We start from the raw sequence: 20,611 nt of genomic DNA, 5'->3' as shown, positions 1-20,611 counted from the left end.
AATCAATCAACGTGATGCACCATATTAAAAAATTGAAGGAGAAAAACCATACGATGATCTCAGTAGATGCAGAGAAAGCTTTCGACAAAATTCAACACCCATTTATGATAAAAACTCTGCAGAAAGTAGGCATAGAGGGAACTTTCCTCAACATAATAAAGGCCATATATGACAAACCCACAGCCAACATCATCCTCAATGGTGAAAAACTGAAACTATTTCCACTAAGACCAGGAACAAGACAAGGCTGCCCACTCTCACCACTCTTATTCAACATTGCTTTGGAAGTTTTAGCCACAGCAATCAGAGAAGAAAAGGAAATAAAAGGAATCCAAATTGGAAAAGAAGTACAACTGTCACTGTTTGCAGATGACATGATACTATACATAGAGAATCCTAAAGATGCTACCAGAAAACTACTAGAGCTAATCAATGAATTTGGTAAAGTAGCAGGATACAAAATTAATGCACAGAAATCTCTGGCATTCCTATACATTAATGATGAAAAACCTGAAAGTGAAATTAAGAAAACACTCCCATTTACCATTGCAACAAAAAGAATAAAATATCTAGGAATAAACCTACCTAAGGAGATAGAAGACCTGTATGCAGAAAATTATAAGACACTGATGAAAGAAATTAAAGATGATACAAATAGATGGAGAGATATATCATGTTCTTGGATTGGAAGAATCAACATTGTGAAAATGACTCTGCTACCCAAAGCAATCTACAGATTCAATGCAATCCCTATCAAACTACCATTGGCATTTTTCACAGAGCTAGAACAAAAAATTTCACAATTTGTATGGAAACACAAAAGACCCCGAATAGCCAAAGCAATCTTGAAAACGAAAAATGGAGCTGGAGGAATCAGGCTCCCTGACTTCAGACTATACTACAAAACTACAGTAATCAAGACAGTATGGTACTGGCACAAAAACAGAAATATAGATCAATGGAAGGAGATAGAAAGCCCAGAGATAAACCCACACACATATGGTCACCTTTCTTTGATAAAGGAGGCAGGAATGTACAGTGGAGAAAGGACAGCCTCTTCAGTAAGTGGTGCTGGGAAAACTGGACAGGTACATGTAAAAGTATGAGATTAGATCACTCCCTAACACCATACACAAAAATAAGCTCAAAATGGATTGAAGACCTAAATGTAAGGCCAGAAACTATCACACTCTTAGAGGAAAACATAGGCAGAACACTCTATGACATAAATCACAGCAAGATCCTTTTTGACCCACCTCCAAGAGAAATGGAAATAAAAACAAAAATAAACAAATGGGACCTAATGAAACTTCAAAGCTTTTGCCCAGCAAAGGAAACCATAAACAAGACCAAAAGACAGCCCTCATCATGGGAGAAAATATTTGCAAATGAAGCAACTGACAAAGGATTAATCTCCAAAAATTTATAAGCAGCTCATGCAGCTCAATAACAAAAAAACAAACAACCCAATCCAAAAATGGGCAGAAGACCTAAACAGACATTTCTCCAAAGAAGATATACAGACTTCCAACAAACACATGAAAGAATGCTCAACATCATTAATCATTAGAGAAATGCAAATCAAAACTACAATGAGATATCATCTCACACCAGTCAGAATGGCCATCATCAAAAAATCTAGAAACAATAAATGCTGGGGAGGGTGTGGAGAAAAGGGAACACTCTTGCACTGCTGGTGGGAATGTGAATTGGTACAGCCACTGTGGAGAACAGTATGGATGTTCCTTAAAAAACTACAAATAGAACTACCATATGACCCAGCAATCCCACTACTGGGCATATACCCTGAGAAAACCATAATTCAAAAAGAGTCATGTACCAAAATGTTCATTGCAGCTCTATTTACAATAGCCCAGAGATGGAAACAACCTAAGTGTCCATCATCAGATGAATGGATAAAGAAGATGTAGCACATATATACAATGGAATATTACTCAGCCATAAAAAGAAATGAAATTGAGTTATTTGTAACGAGGTGGAAGGACCTAGAGTCTGTCATACAGAGTGAAGTAAGTCAGAAAGAGAAAGACAAATACCATATGTCAACACACATATATGGAATTTAAGGGAAAAAAATGTCATGAAGAACCTGGGGTAAGACAGGAATAAACACACAGACCTACTACAGAATGGACTTGAGGATATGGGGAGGGGGAAGGGTAAGCTGTGACAAAGCGCGAGAGTGGCATGGACATATATACACTACCAAACGTAAAATAGATAGCTAGTGGGAAGAAGCCGCGTAGCACAGGGAGATCAGCTCGGTGCTTTGTGACCACCTAGAGGGGTGGGATAGAGAGGGTGGGAGGGAGGGAGACGCAAAAGGGAAGAGATATGGGAACATATGTATAACTGATTCACTTTGTTATAAAGCAGAAACTAACACACCATTGTAAAGCAATTCTACTCCAATAAAGATGTAAAAAAAAATTTTTTTTGGAATGTTCTTTTTTTAAAATGGCATCCTAATTTAGTGGCTCCCCTATCTTCTCCTACCCTTCTGAGAATACTGATGAATGTTTTATAGTTTTTTCCTGCTCTGAGTACTGCCTTTATTTCTCCAAGTTCCTTTTCCATTTGCTTTTTTTGTGTCTTTGTCTTTCATGTTAAGAGATGTTCGTCAAATGTCCGGAGATCCTTGGATATACACTCATATTTAACAGCGGGTCCCAAAAAGCCTGTTGGAAGGTCCATGAGCAGCAGTAACCTTCACTGCGTGGTGATCAGGTAGGGAACCAGATTTTATGCTGGAAAAGCCCCAAACATGAGTAACTGTAGGTACCTACTCTTGCGTCTTTCTGTTTCCTCAGAGAGGAATGTTCTAATCTCCGGCTGGGGCTGGGGGCTGCGAGGGGGTAGGTTCTAAGCCTGATGGCTAAGAATTCCAAGGCTTTCTCAGAGTCTCACTGCTTAGTGGGTCCTGTGTTCCATAAGGTACCCCTTAACCCCTTTTTCAGCTGTGGCTAGTTCCAGCACTTCTCTGGTTCACCCTCTCTTTACAGTAAACCTCCCACCTTCTGCGGGGGGTGGAGGAGAAGTGGAAACTTGGTGGCATGGGCTGGAGAAGGGATTTGGAGTCTAATTTCTCCTGTGACACACCTTCAAACAATCCTCTTTTGTTTTTCAGCCATACTCCTGCCATCGGCGGTATCTGGTGTCTCAAATTCCTTAGCCTTTCTTGGGGGTCCCCGGCACAAATCTTCACAGAGTAGGGAACACAGAAACCTCATCAGTGTATGAGTGAGAATCGATCAGGCTGTGCTGTGGCAACAAACCACCCCAAATTCCCAAGGCTTAAAACAACAAAGGTTGCTTCCTCTCTCACACTACATGTCCACAGGGGCAGGAGAGAGCCCGGCTCATCACGGTCACTTGGGACCCACACGGACAGAGGCTCTGCCATCCTGTGACACCGCCATCTTAACCTGAGGCTTCAGGGGAAGAAGGTGCTCTGAGCTGCTCCTGCCTAGAAGCAACATCACATTTCACTGCTCCCGTTTCACTGGCCTTGTCTTGCTCCTAGGGTATGAGGAGGTGCAGTGCAGTCATCCCTGGGCTTGAAAGCAGAGGACAACTGGCAATATGGGGGAGGGGCACTAATGTCTACCACAGCCAGTCACCACTATGGTGTTCCAAAATTTTGTTGTTCTCATCTGCTGCTGTTTCTTCTGTCTCCTGGTGATTGTGGCTTTACGTATTTTTATTATTTTACTGTCATTTTAGTGTAGCTTTTTTTTTCGAATTTTGTTTTATTTATTTATTTTTAAACAGCAGGTTCTTGTTAGTTATCCATTTTATACATATTAGTGTATGTATGTTTAGTGTAGCTTTAAGAGGGAGCAGTGATAAAGACCAATTCAAACTGTGCAACACACTACTCCAAGTAGCCAAAACCCTCCCATTACGCTGTGTGCTTGCTCCCATCCATCCCTCTGATTCCACCCCCCGCTCTGTTCTCTACTCAGAGTGAGTTTGTTGCCTAAAGAGAGACGGGTAGGCTGTGGAACTTTTCAGAACTGGTCATTCATTAACAATACTTTTCAAGAAGGGGGCTGGGTGGTAGTTTTCAAACATATATCTAGAAAAGAGCCTTTACTAGAAGCAAAGCATTTATAAATACTTTTTTCAAAAAACAATTATATTCACTCACTGCAGAGCATCTAGTCTATGTTCAATAAGTCCTTGCTAACGAGCCATCCTATTTTCGCATTCTGTAGGATTCACTTGCAAACAGATGCCAGTTTCCTCCAAGTATGAGAAAAATGCTAAAGGTCCGAGTGAATTAAAAGGAGTGTTTAGAACTAACAAACGTAAGGTAGATAGCTAGTGGGAAGCAGCCGCATGGCACAGGGATATCGGCTCGGTGCTTTGCGACCGCCTGGAGGGGTGGGATAGGGAGGGTGGGAGGGAGGGAGACGCAAGAGGGAAGAGATATGGGAACATATGTATATGTATAACTGATTCACTTTGTTATAAAGCAGAAACTAACACACCATTGTAAAGCAATTATACCCCAATAAAGATGTTTAAAAAAAAAGTAGTGTTTAGAGCAGATTTAGCTATCAGCAGATACCTCTGGCAAGTAGTAGTACAGGTGGTGTTTATTACCATCTATTTGCATAACTGTAGTTTCTGATGTTGCTATTTTGAGAACATGCTGCTTCTGTAACAAGAATTCCAGGGCCCCTTTTCCAGGCCAGTTGACCAAAACCACAGTGGGAGAGCCCCTTCCATGAAACCACACCTATGGTTTAGGTCTAGGTCTCTAATTAGCTAGGTCTCTAATCCATAGAGCTAACATGGGGAAACTACCCAGATGATACTTGTCCTTTAAATCAGTGGTTCTTAATTTTTTACATACTCAAGAATCACAGGGAGAATTTACAAAACAAAAACAAACAAGGAAAACAAACCTAATGAACAAAACCCCAGATCACTGGACCCCATCTTAGGTATTCTGGTTTGGAAAAGAAAGGTAGTAATTTGTATTTTTAACAAGTACCTTCCAGAAAGACTTCAGGCCACGTGGCTTTTAATAGTGCTTTTCCATTTTCTACAACAGTATACACGGAATGAGCATTCAGTAAATATTTTTTGATGCTGAGGAAGAAATCCACAGAATGTATGTATTTCCCCCATGATACCATCAAAGAGGTAGCAAATGAAGGTCTTTCTGATAAATGTGGCATGACCGATGAAATGCAACCCACAAATTCAAATGGCTTAAAGACAACTGGTGGAATATTTTAAAGCACAGGTCTTGGGGTTTGCTGTGTATTAACTATTCATAACCCAGAAAGCCCAACTAACCAATTTCTTAGTGTCAAGTTGAATTTCTGACTGGATGGGTTTCTAAAGCATCACCCAATATTCTGGAATCAATTCTACCTCCTGAATGAAACATCTTGCAAGAGGGTTAAGCTGTTTTCCTAGTTCCAATGGATAAAAGCAAGCCCCCAGCCCTAGTGGAGGCTGGGTGATGGGTTCATCGTGAGGCTGCAGGGACCAGGTGGTTAAGCTAGTAGTTTCATGGAGCTGGTGCAGGTGAGAGAGCTGAAGGAAGAGGCCAGCATCTGGACCGAATGCTCCCGCATCTTTTTCTCGGATGGCTTTCCAAGTTTCTAAAAAGGATGTAGAACCCGGCCTCTTGACAGCTCCCTACTTTTAAAAACCTGCTCCATTTCCACTACATTTGCAAAATACTTGCTGCACTCCATCCCTCCAAGCCACAAGGAACCTGGAGACAGCGGGAGGTCACCGACAATTCTGCACGTGAGTGCACCTATTTTTAACTGTTTGACTGTGAAGCCTGGAAAGCAGAGGGAGACACCAAGCATGCTAAACTAACTGACCCAATGCCGCCCCCTGGCTGGGAGGATGCAGATCCCTTCCCAACCCATTTCCAACCTTGCCTTAAAGGTGCCAGCGATTTAATCAGCTAACAGCCAATGCTGACTGTTACTAAAAGAGCAGGCGAATGATACCTTTCTGACCTGCATAGCCCTTTACCTATTTAAGTAAAATGAACAAACAGCTTCCAATAATTGTTTCTCACTCCAACAGATATACCGAGAAATAGGCTGGTGCAATCATAAAATGCAGAATTAAATGAAACCGAATTTAACCACTTGACCCTTCTTTTACTCCAAGCTCGCATTTTAAACGAAAGTGCTTAAAAAAAATGAAAGTGCTTAAAAATTATTCAAGAGAATGGAAAAGTAAGAGTCAGAGGAGAAAGAGAATCTTTAGAGCCAGGTAGTGGGGGTAAAGGTTAGCCTTCTTGATTTATTTTGAATAGACTGTGGTGACACTCAAGCTTGCCGAGTTATCAAATTTCTTAGGTATTTCAAACACAGAAAATAAAATGCAGACAGGGCAGCAATAGCTTTCTGTAGCTCTTCACAAGAAAGTGTATTTCAGTTCAAAAACATGTCTTTTGTGAGGTGAGAAGGACACTCTGGTACCACCAGAGATGAAAACTAAGCCCTTCCTGAAAGTCACAGTGAAAAAACTGCAGACACCCCCAAAAGGCAGAAGGATTTCCTTGATTTCCTCCAAAGAGGCCACACTATCCATCCCAAACTTTTAAGGGTTGCTTTAAGGCAGTGGTTCTCAAATTATGGTCCTGGGACCAGCAGCATTAACATCACCTGGGAACTTATTAGTGACAACGTTGAGTTTCACCTGAGCCCTGAGATCCTGGAAAACAGCAAAGGTTAAGGGCTCCCCTCCCCTCGTTTTGTGTTCTGGAAATGGCTTAGGCAAAGAACCTACCTTCCCATTAGACTTGAGTAGCTCACAGGTGCCCCCTTGTTTACCTAGGACAAGGCCAGACACAGCCCCTCCAAATTTACATTCTTTGCCTGACAAATGGTTAGTTGAACTGCTGATTAATCAAGACAAAATTCTTATTAACCAGCCTTCGATGAAGCTCCTCGCCTTCTTCCAGGTCCTTGAACTTTGGCCAGCTTCCCACCCCTACTCAACAGCTCCTCCTGGGAATAGGCTGATGTCAGGTTAAAACACTCTTTCCTGGGCAATGCGTTCAAGCCGGGCTTCATCCCACTTCCTCACACTTTGTTCTTCCAAGCCTTGTTTACTCCTCCCTCCAAAAGAACCCCCTTTGTGCCTAACTCTAGAGACGCTTGCAGATCTTAGAGGTTCTGCTACTGCAACAGTCCCCCTTCCCCTGTTACAACAGGACCTTTCCCCTTTGCAATAACGCTTTCCAATAGTCTCTCCTTACTCAATCCAGACCTGTTTTTTTATTTGACGTTAGAAATACAAATTCTCAGGCCCCACCCCATACCTTCTAAGTGGGAAACTAGGGGATGGGAAGCGGTGCGCCTGGAAATCAATTTCTGAACAAGTGCTCCAGGAACAGTTTGAGAACCACTGATTTACGGCAACCTCTCAACACTTAACTCCCTCCCACCTGTGTTTCACTCAGGCGCGCTTAAGCACAAGCTGTTTCTGAGCATCCCCACAGATCGTTTCTCTCATCAAGTCATTTCCCAATGACAAACGATGCCACCGAGCGCCCGTCTCCCCTCCTGGCCGCGCGTGGAGCTGAGCGGGCCTGAACCCGCACACACTTACATCTCCATCCACCGGCCTCTGGTCGTCACAATCCCTGGTGGGACTAATGTCCTGGCGCATGACCCAGATGGGCTCTTTGGGCTCGTCGGGGGTATAAGGCGAGCGTATGGTCCTGGTTTTCACCTCCTCGATGGCCTCCTTGATGTCCTTGATGGCCAGCGAGATGGCATCCCTCTTCTCCTTGCTGTACCGCTGCACCGCCTCGCCGCCAGCCGCCCTCTGCTGCCCCGCCGGCGCCTGTAGCCCGGGGCTGTCCGGGCGGCCCCCGCCCGGGGTGGGGGCGCGCTCCAGGTCCTGCTCGGCCTCAGGCATGTCCTCGGCCGCCTTGTCGAGGCTCTGCGAGCTCATGCTCTGCTTGACCTCGGCCACGATCTGGTCGATGTCCTCTTCCTGCTCGTAGCTGTCCATGCGCGGGTAGGGCGCGAACTCGGCCTCCTTCTCGGGGCTGTCGGACTCGCCGTCGGAGCGCTCGTCGTAGTGGTGCAGCCGCGCGCCCAGGGCCTCCTGGCGGTAGGCGGCCGCCTCGTCTCGCTCCTGCTCGTACAGCCGCAGGCCGTCGCGCGCGTCCAGCTCGGGTGCGTCCCCGATTTCCTCGTACACGTGCTCCTGGAGGCCCCCGTAGTCGGCGTAGGGCTCGGCATAGGGCTCGTCCTCGCCGCGGTGGAAGAGCCGGTGCGTGTAGACGTAGCCCGAGTAGGCAGCGTTCATGGCCTCCTCGTGCTCCAGCGAGTGGAAGTGCAAGTGGTTGGGCAGCGCGCGGCGGTGCGTGGCCTCGGCGTGCTCGGCCTCCGCCTGCTCCGTGTACTCCTCGGCCTCGGGCCGGTACTGCACTGCGTACGCGCTCTCGTCCTCGGGGTCCTGCGCGCGCTCGGCGTCGTAGCCCTCGCGCGCTGCGGCGATCACGTCGCCCTCGGCCGTGTCCGTGTGGTTGTGGAAGCCACTCTCCGTGCTGGCGGAGCGCGCCAGGCACTCCCCGCGCTCTTCCTCCTCCTGCTGCTGCTGCTGCTGCTGCTGCGGCTGCTGCGGCCCGGGCTGGGCGCGGAGGTCCTCGACGGCGCGCCCGCGCGGGGGGCGGCCCGCATGGTGCTGCTGCTGCTCCTCCTCCACCTCCGGGTGCTCCAGGTCGGCCTCCACCGACTCGTTCACCTCCCCGCCTGCCGCCTCGTCCGTCACCTCCACCTCCGCGGCCGCCTCCAAGTGGTTCATGGTGGGCGTCGGCGACGGCTGGGAGAGGGGCTGGGCCGGCTCACTGCGCTCTCATTCTGCCTCACCCGGCTGGAAAAACAAGAAGGGGGGAGGGGCTATTACGTGGTTCAGACTGTAGGCGGGAGCTGAGTACCAAGATACCATAAAAACAGCTGTTATTGATCCCATCTGAATCTCGGTCAATTCAAAAGTGATTGCAAATTAAGCTCAGCTTGAGAGCACATAGTTCATCTTCTTCGTAGCACGTGTCGTAATTTGTAATTACATATCTCCTTGTGTAATTGCTTACTGGCTTTCTCCCTTCCCCACCCCTCAGACTGAGAGCCTCTTGAGCCGTTAGTTCCCCACCATGCTTACTATTCAGGTTCTGTTTCTGATGCATATGAATAGAGAGTACTACCAAATTGAATGAGACAATTGACACATTTTCCATCTGCTAAGGGATAAATCTAAGTTATACTAGAAACGATTTTTAAAATAAGTTTCAAGGGAAAAAAATAATCTTGGAATGTTTTGGATCCGTTGCTGTCAATACAAATTCGCAGCCATTCTGGGGGAGGCTATCAACCATCAATGGGTTCTCGTCCTGGCACTGCTGGCTCTGTTGCCTCCGGTTAAGTGGCTCAGTTTTCCGGACCTCCACCATGAGGCTGGACTCATTTCCTATAGCAGGATGTTAACACCTATTACCTAGATAAGAAAAGACTCCGTGGTCAAATAAGTCTGGGAAATGCTGACTTCGAGTTGACTTTTCATTGTGAATATTCAAGGGGAGGAAGATACAAGATGCTCGGTTCACAAACTTGTTTGACTGGGAAACACTTTTTTCCTACAGGCCAGTGTTCTGACAAATGCACTTAGAGAAATACAGACTAGCTAATTTCTAATACTCACTTCCCTCATACACCCTGGATCTACAATTCTTTGATTCTATGAATTAGCATTACAGCTGATATTGGATAACATGCTTATTTCTTTAAAATATGGCTAGGTCTCTTTCCCTATTTTCAGAGGGACTTGCAGCTAGAGACACAGCTTTGGTTTCAACCTCTCTCATTCTTATCACAAAATAGCTTTATAGCATAATCTGTGTGCAATGTATGGAAATAAACACAAAAGATGTAAAGAACAGCAAAAACAAGCAGGATCCCTATGATTTCAAGACATTTATGGTAAATAGGTTCAACATGTGTAAACTTTTAGGGACTTCCCTGGTGGTCCAGTGGGTAAGACTCCGAGCTCCCAAGGCAGAGGGCCCAGTTTCGATCCGTGGTCGGGGAACTAGATCCCACATGCATGCCACAACTAAGGAGCCCACATGCCACAACTAAAAAGATCTTGCATGCTGTAACTAAAGATCCCGTGTGCCGCAACTAAGACCCGGCATGGCCTAAATAAATAAATATATTTTTAAAATGTGTAAACTTTTCTCATAGTGTTCTTTTGGTGAGCTCATCTTACAAATGGACAAAAGTGGGAAGTGAACTCTTTAACGTAATAGCAGAGAGCTCCAGGAGGACCAGGAACATCTGATGGACTCTCTCATGTTTTGATGCATTATATTCTGCTCAACTCCCACCACAATGAAAGCAATTTCCTTCAGGCACTATGACAGTCCCAGCAGTAAAGGAGGCCATTTTGGAGCTACCAAGTTCATCTTAAAGCAGAAGTATCATCTTTCTCCCATTCTCTGATGGATCCACCACTGACTAATACTCACTAGAAAGCAATTGTGGTTTAGCAGAGATGATCAATCGTTATTGCTTCCTTCCTTGATAAGAGTCCCACTTCATACAAATTAGACCCTGTCTTCTTTGAAAAACTGTGGCCTCCTCTCCTTTAACCCCTGAGAACAGTGACTGTGAACTAGGTATAAGAAAGTTTTCCAAGTACGAGTCTCCATTCAGACCAGATGGATGGTTAATGCACTGAACAGAAGAGGCCCCCAGGTTAGGTGGCCTCCAGCGGATCACGCAAAATACAAAACAAATATTCAGTTCAATACAACACATGGACGACAACAGTCTATCCAAGTTTCCTTTATAAGGACTCTCTGGAAAAGACAACAGATAAAAACCACACTCATGTACAAATCTAAGTCTGCTGAGCACAGAGAAAGCATTCACTGGGAGGGATACCAAACATGCCAGATACTTCCCGGGGTACTGTTGCCCTGCAGTGTGTCAGCTGTGTGTGCTTAGTGTTAGCAATGCAACAACCACCATCCAAAACACCTGAACCAGCCAAGACTTCATGATAACCATGTGCAGAACTGATCAAAGCACTGTCCTCAGTGAAAATGGCATTTTCCCTTTTCACTTTGATAAAAATCTATCGATATATGCATCAGAAAGAGATTTTAGTTTATTCTGGGTTAAAATTGCATTTGACCAGCACATGGTACCATCTCATAGAGCACTGATCCAAAGGAAATGAGATTTCCATGCATGTCCGTACACTGAGTTATGGTAAACAAAGTTACAAGAAACCACTACTTTAGGGAAAAATACTGTCAAAATAATGCAGTTTTGCTACAGTGGAGCTTTCTATTGACTGGGTACATTGTCCTTATACCCCCTCCCCCGGCCTCAGGGGAGTATTCCCGCACGCATCGAGCATTTCTATTTCACTCACCACCGTGGTTTCAAGAATATAGTTTGGGTTGCGGTGTTTGCGGCATGTTAATTAATAACAGACATCGATTTGAGGGATTTCTCTAGGACAAAGGCAACTCCCAACTTTTAAAGATGGAGCTGACGTTGGTGGTCGGGTCCATCAGTAGCGCACGAGAGGATGGTTCCCTGTACCCTGGCAACTTTGGGGGTGATATTTATTTAAAAACCCCACTGAGGCTATTTTGAAAGAATCCAAGGTTATTGTGTGTATAGAGATTGGTACCACCTTTTTGAAAAGCAATTTGGCAAGATGAATTAAAATCTTAAAAAGGTAATATACCTTTGCCCCAGTAACTCTACTTATAGAAATCTCAAAGGAAAAACTCAGATGTGGACAAAGATGTTTCTCACGGTATTTGCTTAAAAAGTAAAGATTATAAACGCTAACTATTAAGCGCTAACATTAAGTACGAATAAGTACAGTGCTAATAAGCGTGTTAGCATCATATTGCAGTTCAGGAAGGTGTGGGGCTTCTCTGGCTGGCTAGCTCCACCTGGAGTTCCCACAGCACTCAATCTCAACCTGCCACAGCTGAACATCTCAGCTCCCAAACCTGGCCCCGCCTCCTGAATTTCCTGTATGGCTGAAAGGCACCACCAAGTCCCCAGTCCAGGAATCATTACTGAGTTGTCTCTTTCCCTAACTTCCTTCCCCAGACTGAGGACCAAGTCCATTGTCTTCATAGCTCTCGCATCATCCTCGCTGCCACTACCTTGTCTCGGTCCCTGTCGCCTACAAAATTTCCTTCACTAATTTCTCAGTCCCCTCCAGTCGATCCTCACCTCACTATGAGCCAACCTGCTCATCTTTCTAAATGCAAATCTGAATCCCATAGCCCTATTTCTCAAACTCTTCAGCGATCTCCCTCCAGTACATAGTACAGATGCTTAGCTAACTATCTACCAGACATTACTAGGCATTTGCCACATAACGACTCATTTAATCCTCACACTAGCCTATGAAGAGCATACTCTTCTATCGTCTTTAGAGAGATTATTGTCAGCTCTTTTAAAAATGAGGAAATGGAGGCGGGTGGTGTTAGATGATTGCCTAGGTCACACACCTGCTGGCGGAACTGGTGTCACCCCCCCCCCCCGCCCCTGCCCCCTGCCTCTAGGCTCTGGTGCTTGAGTCCTACTACTGACAAACAGAGCCCTTGGGCCACATCACTCCTCCTAGCCTCATCTTCACGCTTCACCTCCACCCTGTATTCTAACACCCCGAAGTCCTGACACTAGCCCTAACTGCCTTCCCTCTCCTCAGCACATTTTTTTTTTTTTTTTTTTTTTTTTGCGGTACGTGGGCCTCTCACTGTTGGGGCCTCTCCCGTTGCGGAGCACAGGCTCCGGACGCGCAGGCTCAGTGGCCATGGCTCACGGGCCCAGCCGCTCCGTGGCATGTGGGATCTTCCCGGACCGGGGCACGAACCTGTGTCCCCTGCATCGGCAGGCAGACTCTCAACCACTGCGCCACCAGGGAAGCCCGACCTCAGCACATTTTTCACCTAACTTTTCTTTGGTGAATGTCTTATCTTCCCCAAAGCAAGTTCATACCTAATGAATGTCTATTACGTGCCAGCCTCCAGGCAATGTTCTGGGCGTAGAGGCAGAGCAGTGGCCAAGCCAGACAGGCTGTTCTGTTCTCAGGAAGCCACCATTCTAGTTCATGGGAGTGGAGGGAAAGGAGAGGGGAAGAGACAATAATTATGTTAATAAACAGAATAACATCAGGGAACAAAAAGTCTTATGAAGAAAATGAAACAGGGTAATGGCAGAGAAACTGACCGAGGAGAGAGGGCCTCCTATAGTGGCCAGAGGAGATGATATGGGCACTGAGGTCTGAATGATAAAGAAAGAGGCAGCCAACTAAAGATCTGAGGGCAGGGCCTTGAGGTGAGAAAGGACTTGCTGTGTTCAAAGACAGAAATAGTGTCTGTGAACTGAGCAAGGGATGATGTGGTAGGAGATGAGGACGGAAAGTTGGGAAGGGGCTAGCAGGGCAGGGCCTGGTACATCATGGTAGAGTTATTTCAAGTGCACTGGCATGCTACTGGGGGGGTTTAAGCAGGGGAGTAATAAAGCCTGATTAACCCCTCCCATCATCCTCACTATCTATCTATCTATCATATTATGGCACCTGTCATTCTGAGTAGCAATTCTTTATAAATATGAAGTCCTTGAGAAAAGGGGACATGTCATTTATCTTTGATTCCCCAGTGCCAAGTACAGAGGGAACATAGTAGGTAGTCGGTAAATTCTTAGTGATTAGAAAGAAAATAATTATCCTCCCACTTCCCAATATCAGGGGCCTTCTGGACATTGGCATGCCCAGCCTTTGGAGAACTCATTTCTTCTTTCCACCTTGAATCTTTACCGATCTCATCTGCCCCTGCGAACTTCTCCACCTTCTTCTGATGCTTTAAGTGCCCAAAGAACTCCAGTGATTCAACCTCTGCCTATATTTGAGGGCGCTGATCCAGTTGGCATTTATTGGATATGTACCAGGCACTGTGCAAGGCAAGGGGGATGCAAGTTTCTAAACCATGATCCCAGCCTTCAAGGGCAGACAGCTTTGGCGATTATAATACCTGGTGATGAATGCAAAACAGAAATAGGTTCCAGCTACCAAAAGAAGCTAGAGTTAAAACAACAACTGCATCACCTTTGTGAATCATGTGAGGGCTACTGTTCTTATAGGTTCTGGATTTCATAGCTCGTAAGCATCCTAGGAACTGAGGCCTAGGAGAGGAGTGCCATCATCCAGCCAATGTTCTTGACTATGACCCATGTGTCACCGGAGGCTGGGAGAGTAGAAGGGAGGAGTTACAGCTGATTGAAGAAAATCCCTCCCCTTCTACAAAAAGGCTGGATGACCTGGAAGACACAGGCAAGAGGGTCTCCTCTGCAGGAGCAGCCACACGACATGAAAAGGAGGTGCTATGGCATCTTGGATGCAGAAGTGAGGGAATCCAGGTTGTGGTGAAGCACAGGTGGCTTTCTGGCTCTTGGTTCTGGAATGTTCCACAGCTGAGCTGGAAAAAGTGAACAGAGGGAGGGAACTCCACTGCAGTGCACCATTTAGAAATAAAAACATTTCATGATTCAGCAATTGAATCCAGGTAGCTCGTAATGTTAGCTGAGGCTCCTGTTGGTTTGGCATGGATAGAAGGGGAGGCTATCATTACTTTGGTTGATCTGTCCTTAAGAAGTTGTTAATAACAATTTCCAATAGACTGTTTCTTTTAACACATTCAGAAGTAGTTTTAGAAGGGCCTGACTGAAGACAAAATGAAATGTAAAAAAGAAAAAAAGAATGACACCAGATTATTAACCTGGAGAGTATTGTGTGAGTATGGGGAGGGGGTGGGGTAGTAATGCAGGTGTAGGGAAAACACATGAAGGTAGAGAGAAGTGGGAAAAGAAGAAGAAAGTCTGTACTAGCCATTCTCTCCTCTGAGAAAACTAGAATGAACAATATGATTCCATTTATATAAGTTTTTATATTTTTGCAAATATTTAAAGTAGTACAACTACCTCCTGTGGACTTAATGAATGTTACTTGTCTTGCCCTGCTGGAGTTGGAAGGGAAGTTCTATTTCTTCGGACTGCAGCCTATCCTAATCCACCCGCGCACATACTGTTCCAGTCAACATGACGTCTGCCACCAAGCCACTGGAGGGGCCGTCTATGACACTATTAATTTCCATAACAAAAGCTGTGGTTGCCAAACAAGATTATGCCCTGGATGTAGTGGGCATGCAAATGTGCACACACACACACACACACACACACACATGCAATCTGCATAGGCTGGGAGATTCGTGGTTCTCATTAAAAAAAAAAAAAAGATGACAGAATAGGAATACCCAGGTATTCTTATCTACCTTCCCTAGCCTATAAATGTGTTTCCCTTCCATGAGTTAGATCAATCATAAAACATCTACTAGGGAATCCAAAGGACATCAAGAACCCTACTCAAATCATCAGCTCTTCTAAACACGATACATCTATTTATAAGAGTAACATATAAAAGACAGAAATAAAAAAGACTAGAGTTTATTAAAGCTTAATCTCCTTTGAATCATTTGGAAATTAAATTTAATGATACTGGGAGCCAAGATGGACACAGAACACATTGCACCTTCCTAAAATCATTACCAGTTTAAATAGGCTTACATGGTCAGAAAAAGCCTCCTCACACAGTTATCTTGCCTCAGCAAACTATCATTTTGTTTTCTCTGATATCCTTATGCCTGAAATTGTGAAGCATGGCCTGGCAGATAGTTTTGGTAATGGTTTCAGAATGAGTTGAGTACCAGATGTCAACCAGACTGAGGTCTCTGGTTGGACCTCAGGACTGTGTCCTTGACCCTGTCTAGCTTTGATGAAGACGTGGGGGCTGGACATCTTGTTTCCCTCTTCAGATCCACTCTGCACCTTCCCCACCCTGCTTGTGCCCTGCGAGGCTGGCCTCTTTGGGTTGCATCAACAGCTCCCTGTTGCTCTGGCTTCTGTTTGGGTTTGGCCAGTGGAAAGCTCTGGTGGATCTGTCCCTTGATCCAGTGATCTGGGTTCTTCACCTGTGGACAGACTGACCCAATGTTGGCTGCCTCACCACCTTGGATACCCTATTTTCTGGATCAAGAGTGCCAACGGCTTGTCTGGATGGCCACTTGTTGATCCCTTAGAGATAGTGGACTGCCTGCTGGACTACACTTTTGTCCATACTGCACCTGGATTTGCCTTCTAGCACCTGCTCAACACAGGTTGGTGGGTCCTGGTCCTTCTCAACTAGCCATTGTAGACTCTTTATTTGCATGTTTCAAGGCCACTGCCATTGCTCAAAACACTTTGGCCACTCCTTTATGGGAACAGCTTTCGAAGTTAATTTATGGGGTTTGAAGTTACCAGCAAATTGTTCTCAATATTCTATTCTCATATTTAGTCATATTTGACTTTTGACTCCAAAGGATTATCCCCTACCTTATTTACAAGAGTTGGCTATAAATGGTGCTTATTAGTTTTCAAATACCACATTTATCCCTAAGGGATCATCCTGTCATTCACTATCCTTAATGAGGTATTGTAGTAGTGTGGGGACAGGTGTGGGTGACATACTGCCTGAATTTGCATCGTGGTTTCATCACTTACTAGCTCTTTGACTCTGAATAATTTAATCACAGAAAATATTCCAATTCTACCATCTCTAAAGTGGGCATAGTAATATTGGGTTGACCAAAAAGTTCGTTCGGGTTTTTTCGTAACATCTTACGAAAAACCCGAACGAACTTTTTGGTCAATCCAATAGTACTTACATCACATGGTTACTGGATGATACAAGTTAATAGATATACTACAAGTTAATATTTTATATATATGTATAAAACTTAGAATCATGTCTGATACATTTTAAGGGCTATTTAACATTCATTAGTGCATTTTCTGCACATACCATAGTTAGTATTTAACAGATCAATATACTGTTTTTAAAAAGCAAAAAAAAAAAAAGTTAATATAATGACTAGAGCACATGGTACATTTATTATTACCCTTTCCTAAATAAGGCTAGGTAGAGGTGGAAAACAAGCAGTTAAGCTACTTTTAATCCATTTTGAAGTAAGGCTCGGCATAAATAAATCCATCAAATAATCACAAACCCTGTACTATGTGTAGGCCAGTGATATACGTGGTGTTTTACATACTGTATTTCTAACCCTCACAGCAGTCTCAGTGGAAATTATTATCTCCAATTGCTAATTTTGAAGCAGAAGCTAAGACAGCTTAAATAACTTCTCCAAGGTCACTCAGAGCCAAAAGGAGTGGAAGTGGATCCCTCTGGCTTTCGCTATTCTTCCTATTACATTTCACTGTGCCCAGAAAGTGATGCGATTGATTTCTTAAACAAACATCTAAATTGGTGTAATCCGTTTTAGAATAGTCACCTTGGCAGACTCTATACTTCCATGTTCCAAGGGCACTGTCTTTGCTCAAAATACTTTGGCCACTCCTTTATTGGAACTGATTTCAAAGTTAATTTGAGGTATTTGAAGCTACTAGCAAACTGTTTTCAATATTCTATAGTCATATTTAGTCATATTTGATTTTTGACCTCAAAGGGTGCCATCCAAATTCATCATCCACCTCGTTTACAAGATTTAGCTGAGAATGCTGCTTGATGTTCTCCAAATATCAAATCTATCCCTAAAGGATGAAGATATGTGACAGCCAAGATTATTAAAAAGAGTCTATTCAGGCTCTGAAGTCAATTCCAAAAGAGGGCTTTAAATACTGTTTTGGCCAGTGGCCACATCTTTCACATATGCTTTTATCCTTGCAGAGTGAACAGAGGGACAGAGGCCATTTGGAAGAATACATTCTTGTGTGATGGCTACAAAGTCAGGTTCATTACTTTCGTCCACCTTGAAATCTGTATAATTGTGGCTAACACTGAACAGTCAGGAAAATTAATTCATCCACTTGGATTAATTCAGCCATTCCAACCTCAAAACTCTGATCACAATCCAGCCTTTGATTAAAGAGAAAATTCTGAATTTATGCAGACTACCTTATTGTCTGGCTCTTTGTCTAACACTTTAACAATCAAATCATTCATTTATTACTCTGATTCCAATAAAATACATGAAATAAGCTTAAGGCAATCATGGAAACTCAGAGGGGAAATCTTGTAAATTTTATAAAAATTCAAGGCACATTCTCTGGAAATCAAAGCCGATTAAAAGTCTATCTGAGGACTTTCTGGGTGGCACAGGGTTAAGAATCCGCCTGCCAATGCAGGAGACACGGGTTAGATCCCTGGTCTGGGAAGATCCCACATGCCGCGGAGCAACTAAGCTCATGAGCCACAACTACTGAGCCTGCGCTCTAGAGCCCGCAAGCCAAAACTACTGAAGCCCGCGCCTAGAGCCCATGCTCCACAACAAGAGAAGCCACTGCAATGAGAAGCCCAGGCACCACAACGAAGAGAAGTCCCCGCTCGCTGCAAATAGAGAAAGCCCACTTGCAGCAAGGAAGACCCAACGCAGTCAATAATAAACAAACAAACAAACAAATAAATAAATCTTTTTAAAAAAATAAATAAAGTCTATCTGAATTTCTGTGAAATGCCCCTGGTTTAAAGTCAGACACACCTACAAAATCCATATTTACTGAGGGTTACACAAAATAGACATTTTTTCCCCATTTCAATCCCTTTTTTCATGCCCCTACATAACTTCCTTTCCTCACCCTCCACTACATTTACTATCTCTGGTGCTACACTACATTCAGTTCAGGGGTACTAAATCACCCGTTATAATCAACCTGGACCATTTTCCTGATATTTCAGTTATTATATAGAAAGCCATGCACACACCACATTTTAGTGTTAAAGACAGTAAATTTCTAAAATCAGTTGAGCCATGTTAGTTTTCAGAGGCTCATTACTTCATCCCGCAAAAGGAGATGGAACTGGGGGAAATACCAGGCTAAGGATGAGTTGAACAGTAATTCATTAGAATGTAGTCCTTCCTTTGAGACCACATCCCCTCAAATTTACCGCTACTGTTACTTTTACAAATTATTTGACTCATTAGAAAGTCAGTTAACTTCCTTCTCTCTATTCCCTCAAGTTTTCTGTAACTTCCTTTAGCATTTTCCTTCCCAAAATTCACACCAGAATGTCAGCCACAATCCTAATTACAAAGCTTCAGATTAAGTTCCTGTTTCTGACATTCTTCTTATTCACAGGTCAAGAAAGCAGCGTCAGGTATGCTGGCCACTGTCCGCAAACATCTTTTCAGTTATGCTTCAAATCTGATATGCAAGATGATTAAAAACAGCTGTATCCCGGAAGGTTCACTCCCTGACAATTCAGCTTCACAACTCCCAAAGTACAAAATTCATTAAGCAACTATTAGGTAGCAACATTGGGGATGACTTGAATTTGAAGTTGATGAGCCAGCAATCCCATATTGATTCAAAGCCTCCCTCGACAATCAACTCTCTCAATTTGGCCACATTAGCAAAAAGTTAACAGGGAAAAATACATATGTGGGGAAAGGAGAAAACTACTTTCTCTTAAAAGTGACTCAAGCATAGTCTGGAAACTCTTGAGTTCATTGGACATGACTAGAATATAAAGAGGTAGAGTATCTGTAACTCTTTTTCTAGTTAACTGATTTCATTTAGGCCCCAGATATAGGCCAGTGAAATTCAAACACAGTTTTGCTAGGACACAGAGGCTTTTAGTCACCTCAAGAGAAGACATGAGTTTCTCCAAAGGAAATTATTTTTAATTTGTTTTATTAAAAAATGTGGATTTTACTAAAGATCTCATAGGGAAGACTGGAGTGAGAGACTACATTGTGCATCACACCCATTACCCTCCCCAAACCTCATCGATTAATTTTTCCCACATCTTGCTTTCTGTCATCAGCTATAGGGCTTCCCTCTCTCATGAATTTTCCCCTACAGTCCTGAGTCTTCATGGTTCTTGTCCCTTCCTTCGGGATCACCACAGTCCAGTAGAAATATAATGCAAATCAAATACATAATTTAAAAAATTCTAGCAGTAACATTTAAAAAAAGGTAAAGAAAGTACAATTAATTTTAATAATATATTTTATTTTACTTAATATACCCAAAATATTATTTCAACATATGTCCGATATAAACAATTATTACTGAGACAGTCTGCATTCTTTTTTCCCTACTAAGTCATCAAAATCCAATGTGAATTTTACACTTACAGACATCTCAGTTAGGACTCAATAGCCACATGTGGCCACCATACTGGACAGGGCAACTCTAGATCTTCCTTTTGGGCTTCCTAAACTCTCTCCTTTTCTTCTGCAGAACAATTTAGCTGTGTTCAAGCTCTTCCAAAAGCATGTAACGTCACCCTCCTCCATCACCCTTTTCAACAAACAAAAGACCCTTCAATTATCAGAATTTTCCCTCCAAATAACAGGAGATTATGAACAAATAAGTAAATGAGTGAAAAGCCTGATTGTTGCTGTGACCTAGAGCCAGAAGTCCCATACTGCCTGTTCTTTGGTCTCTCAAAGGGACTGGTCCCATATTCTTCCCTCCCCCAAATTTCACTGCTGTCC

General features: G+C 43.8%; 1 protein-coding gene across 1 annotated transcript in view; it reads right to left on the bottom strand.

The window, feature by feature from the left end:
- Positions 1-8,826, bottom strand: part of APBA1 (amyloid beta precursor protein binding family A member 1) — a gene marked incomplete at its 5' end in the record, with an annotated part of 77,969 nt that extends 69,143 nt beyond the window's left edge. Inside the window, one exon of the mRNA XM_082656345.1 lies at positions 7,621-8,826. Within this exon, the coding sequence (XP_082512471.1) occupies positions 7,621-8,826 (1,206 nt within the window). The remainder of the gene's footprint in view (positions 1-7,620) is intronic.
- Between the last annotated feature and the right edge of the window lie 11,785 nt (positions 8,827-20,611).

Source organism: Grampus griseus (assembly GCF_964374135.1).
Source record: "Grampus griseus genome assembly, chromosome: 6".
NCBI classification, from domain to species: Eukaryota; Metazoa; Chordata; class Mammalia; order Artiodactyla; family Delphinidae; genus Grampus; species Grampus griseus.
Note: the sequence above shows the minus strand (reverse complement) of the source record. Positions and strands in the feature narration are given on the sequence as shown.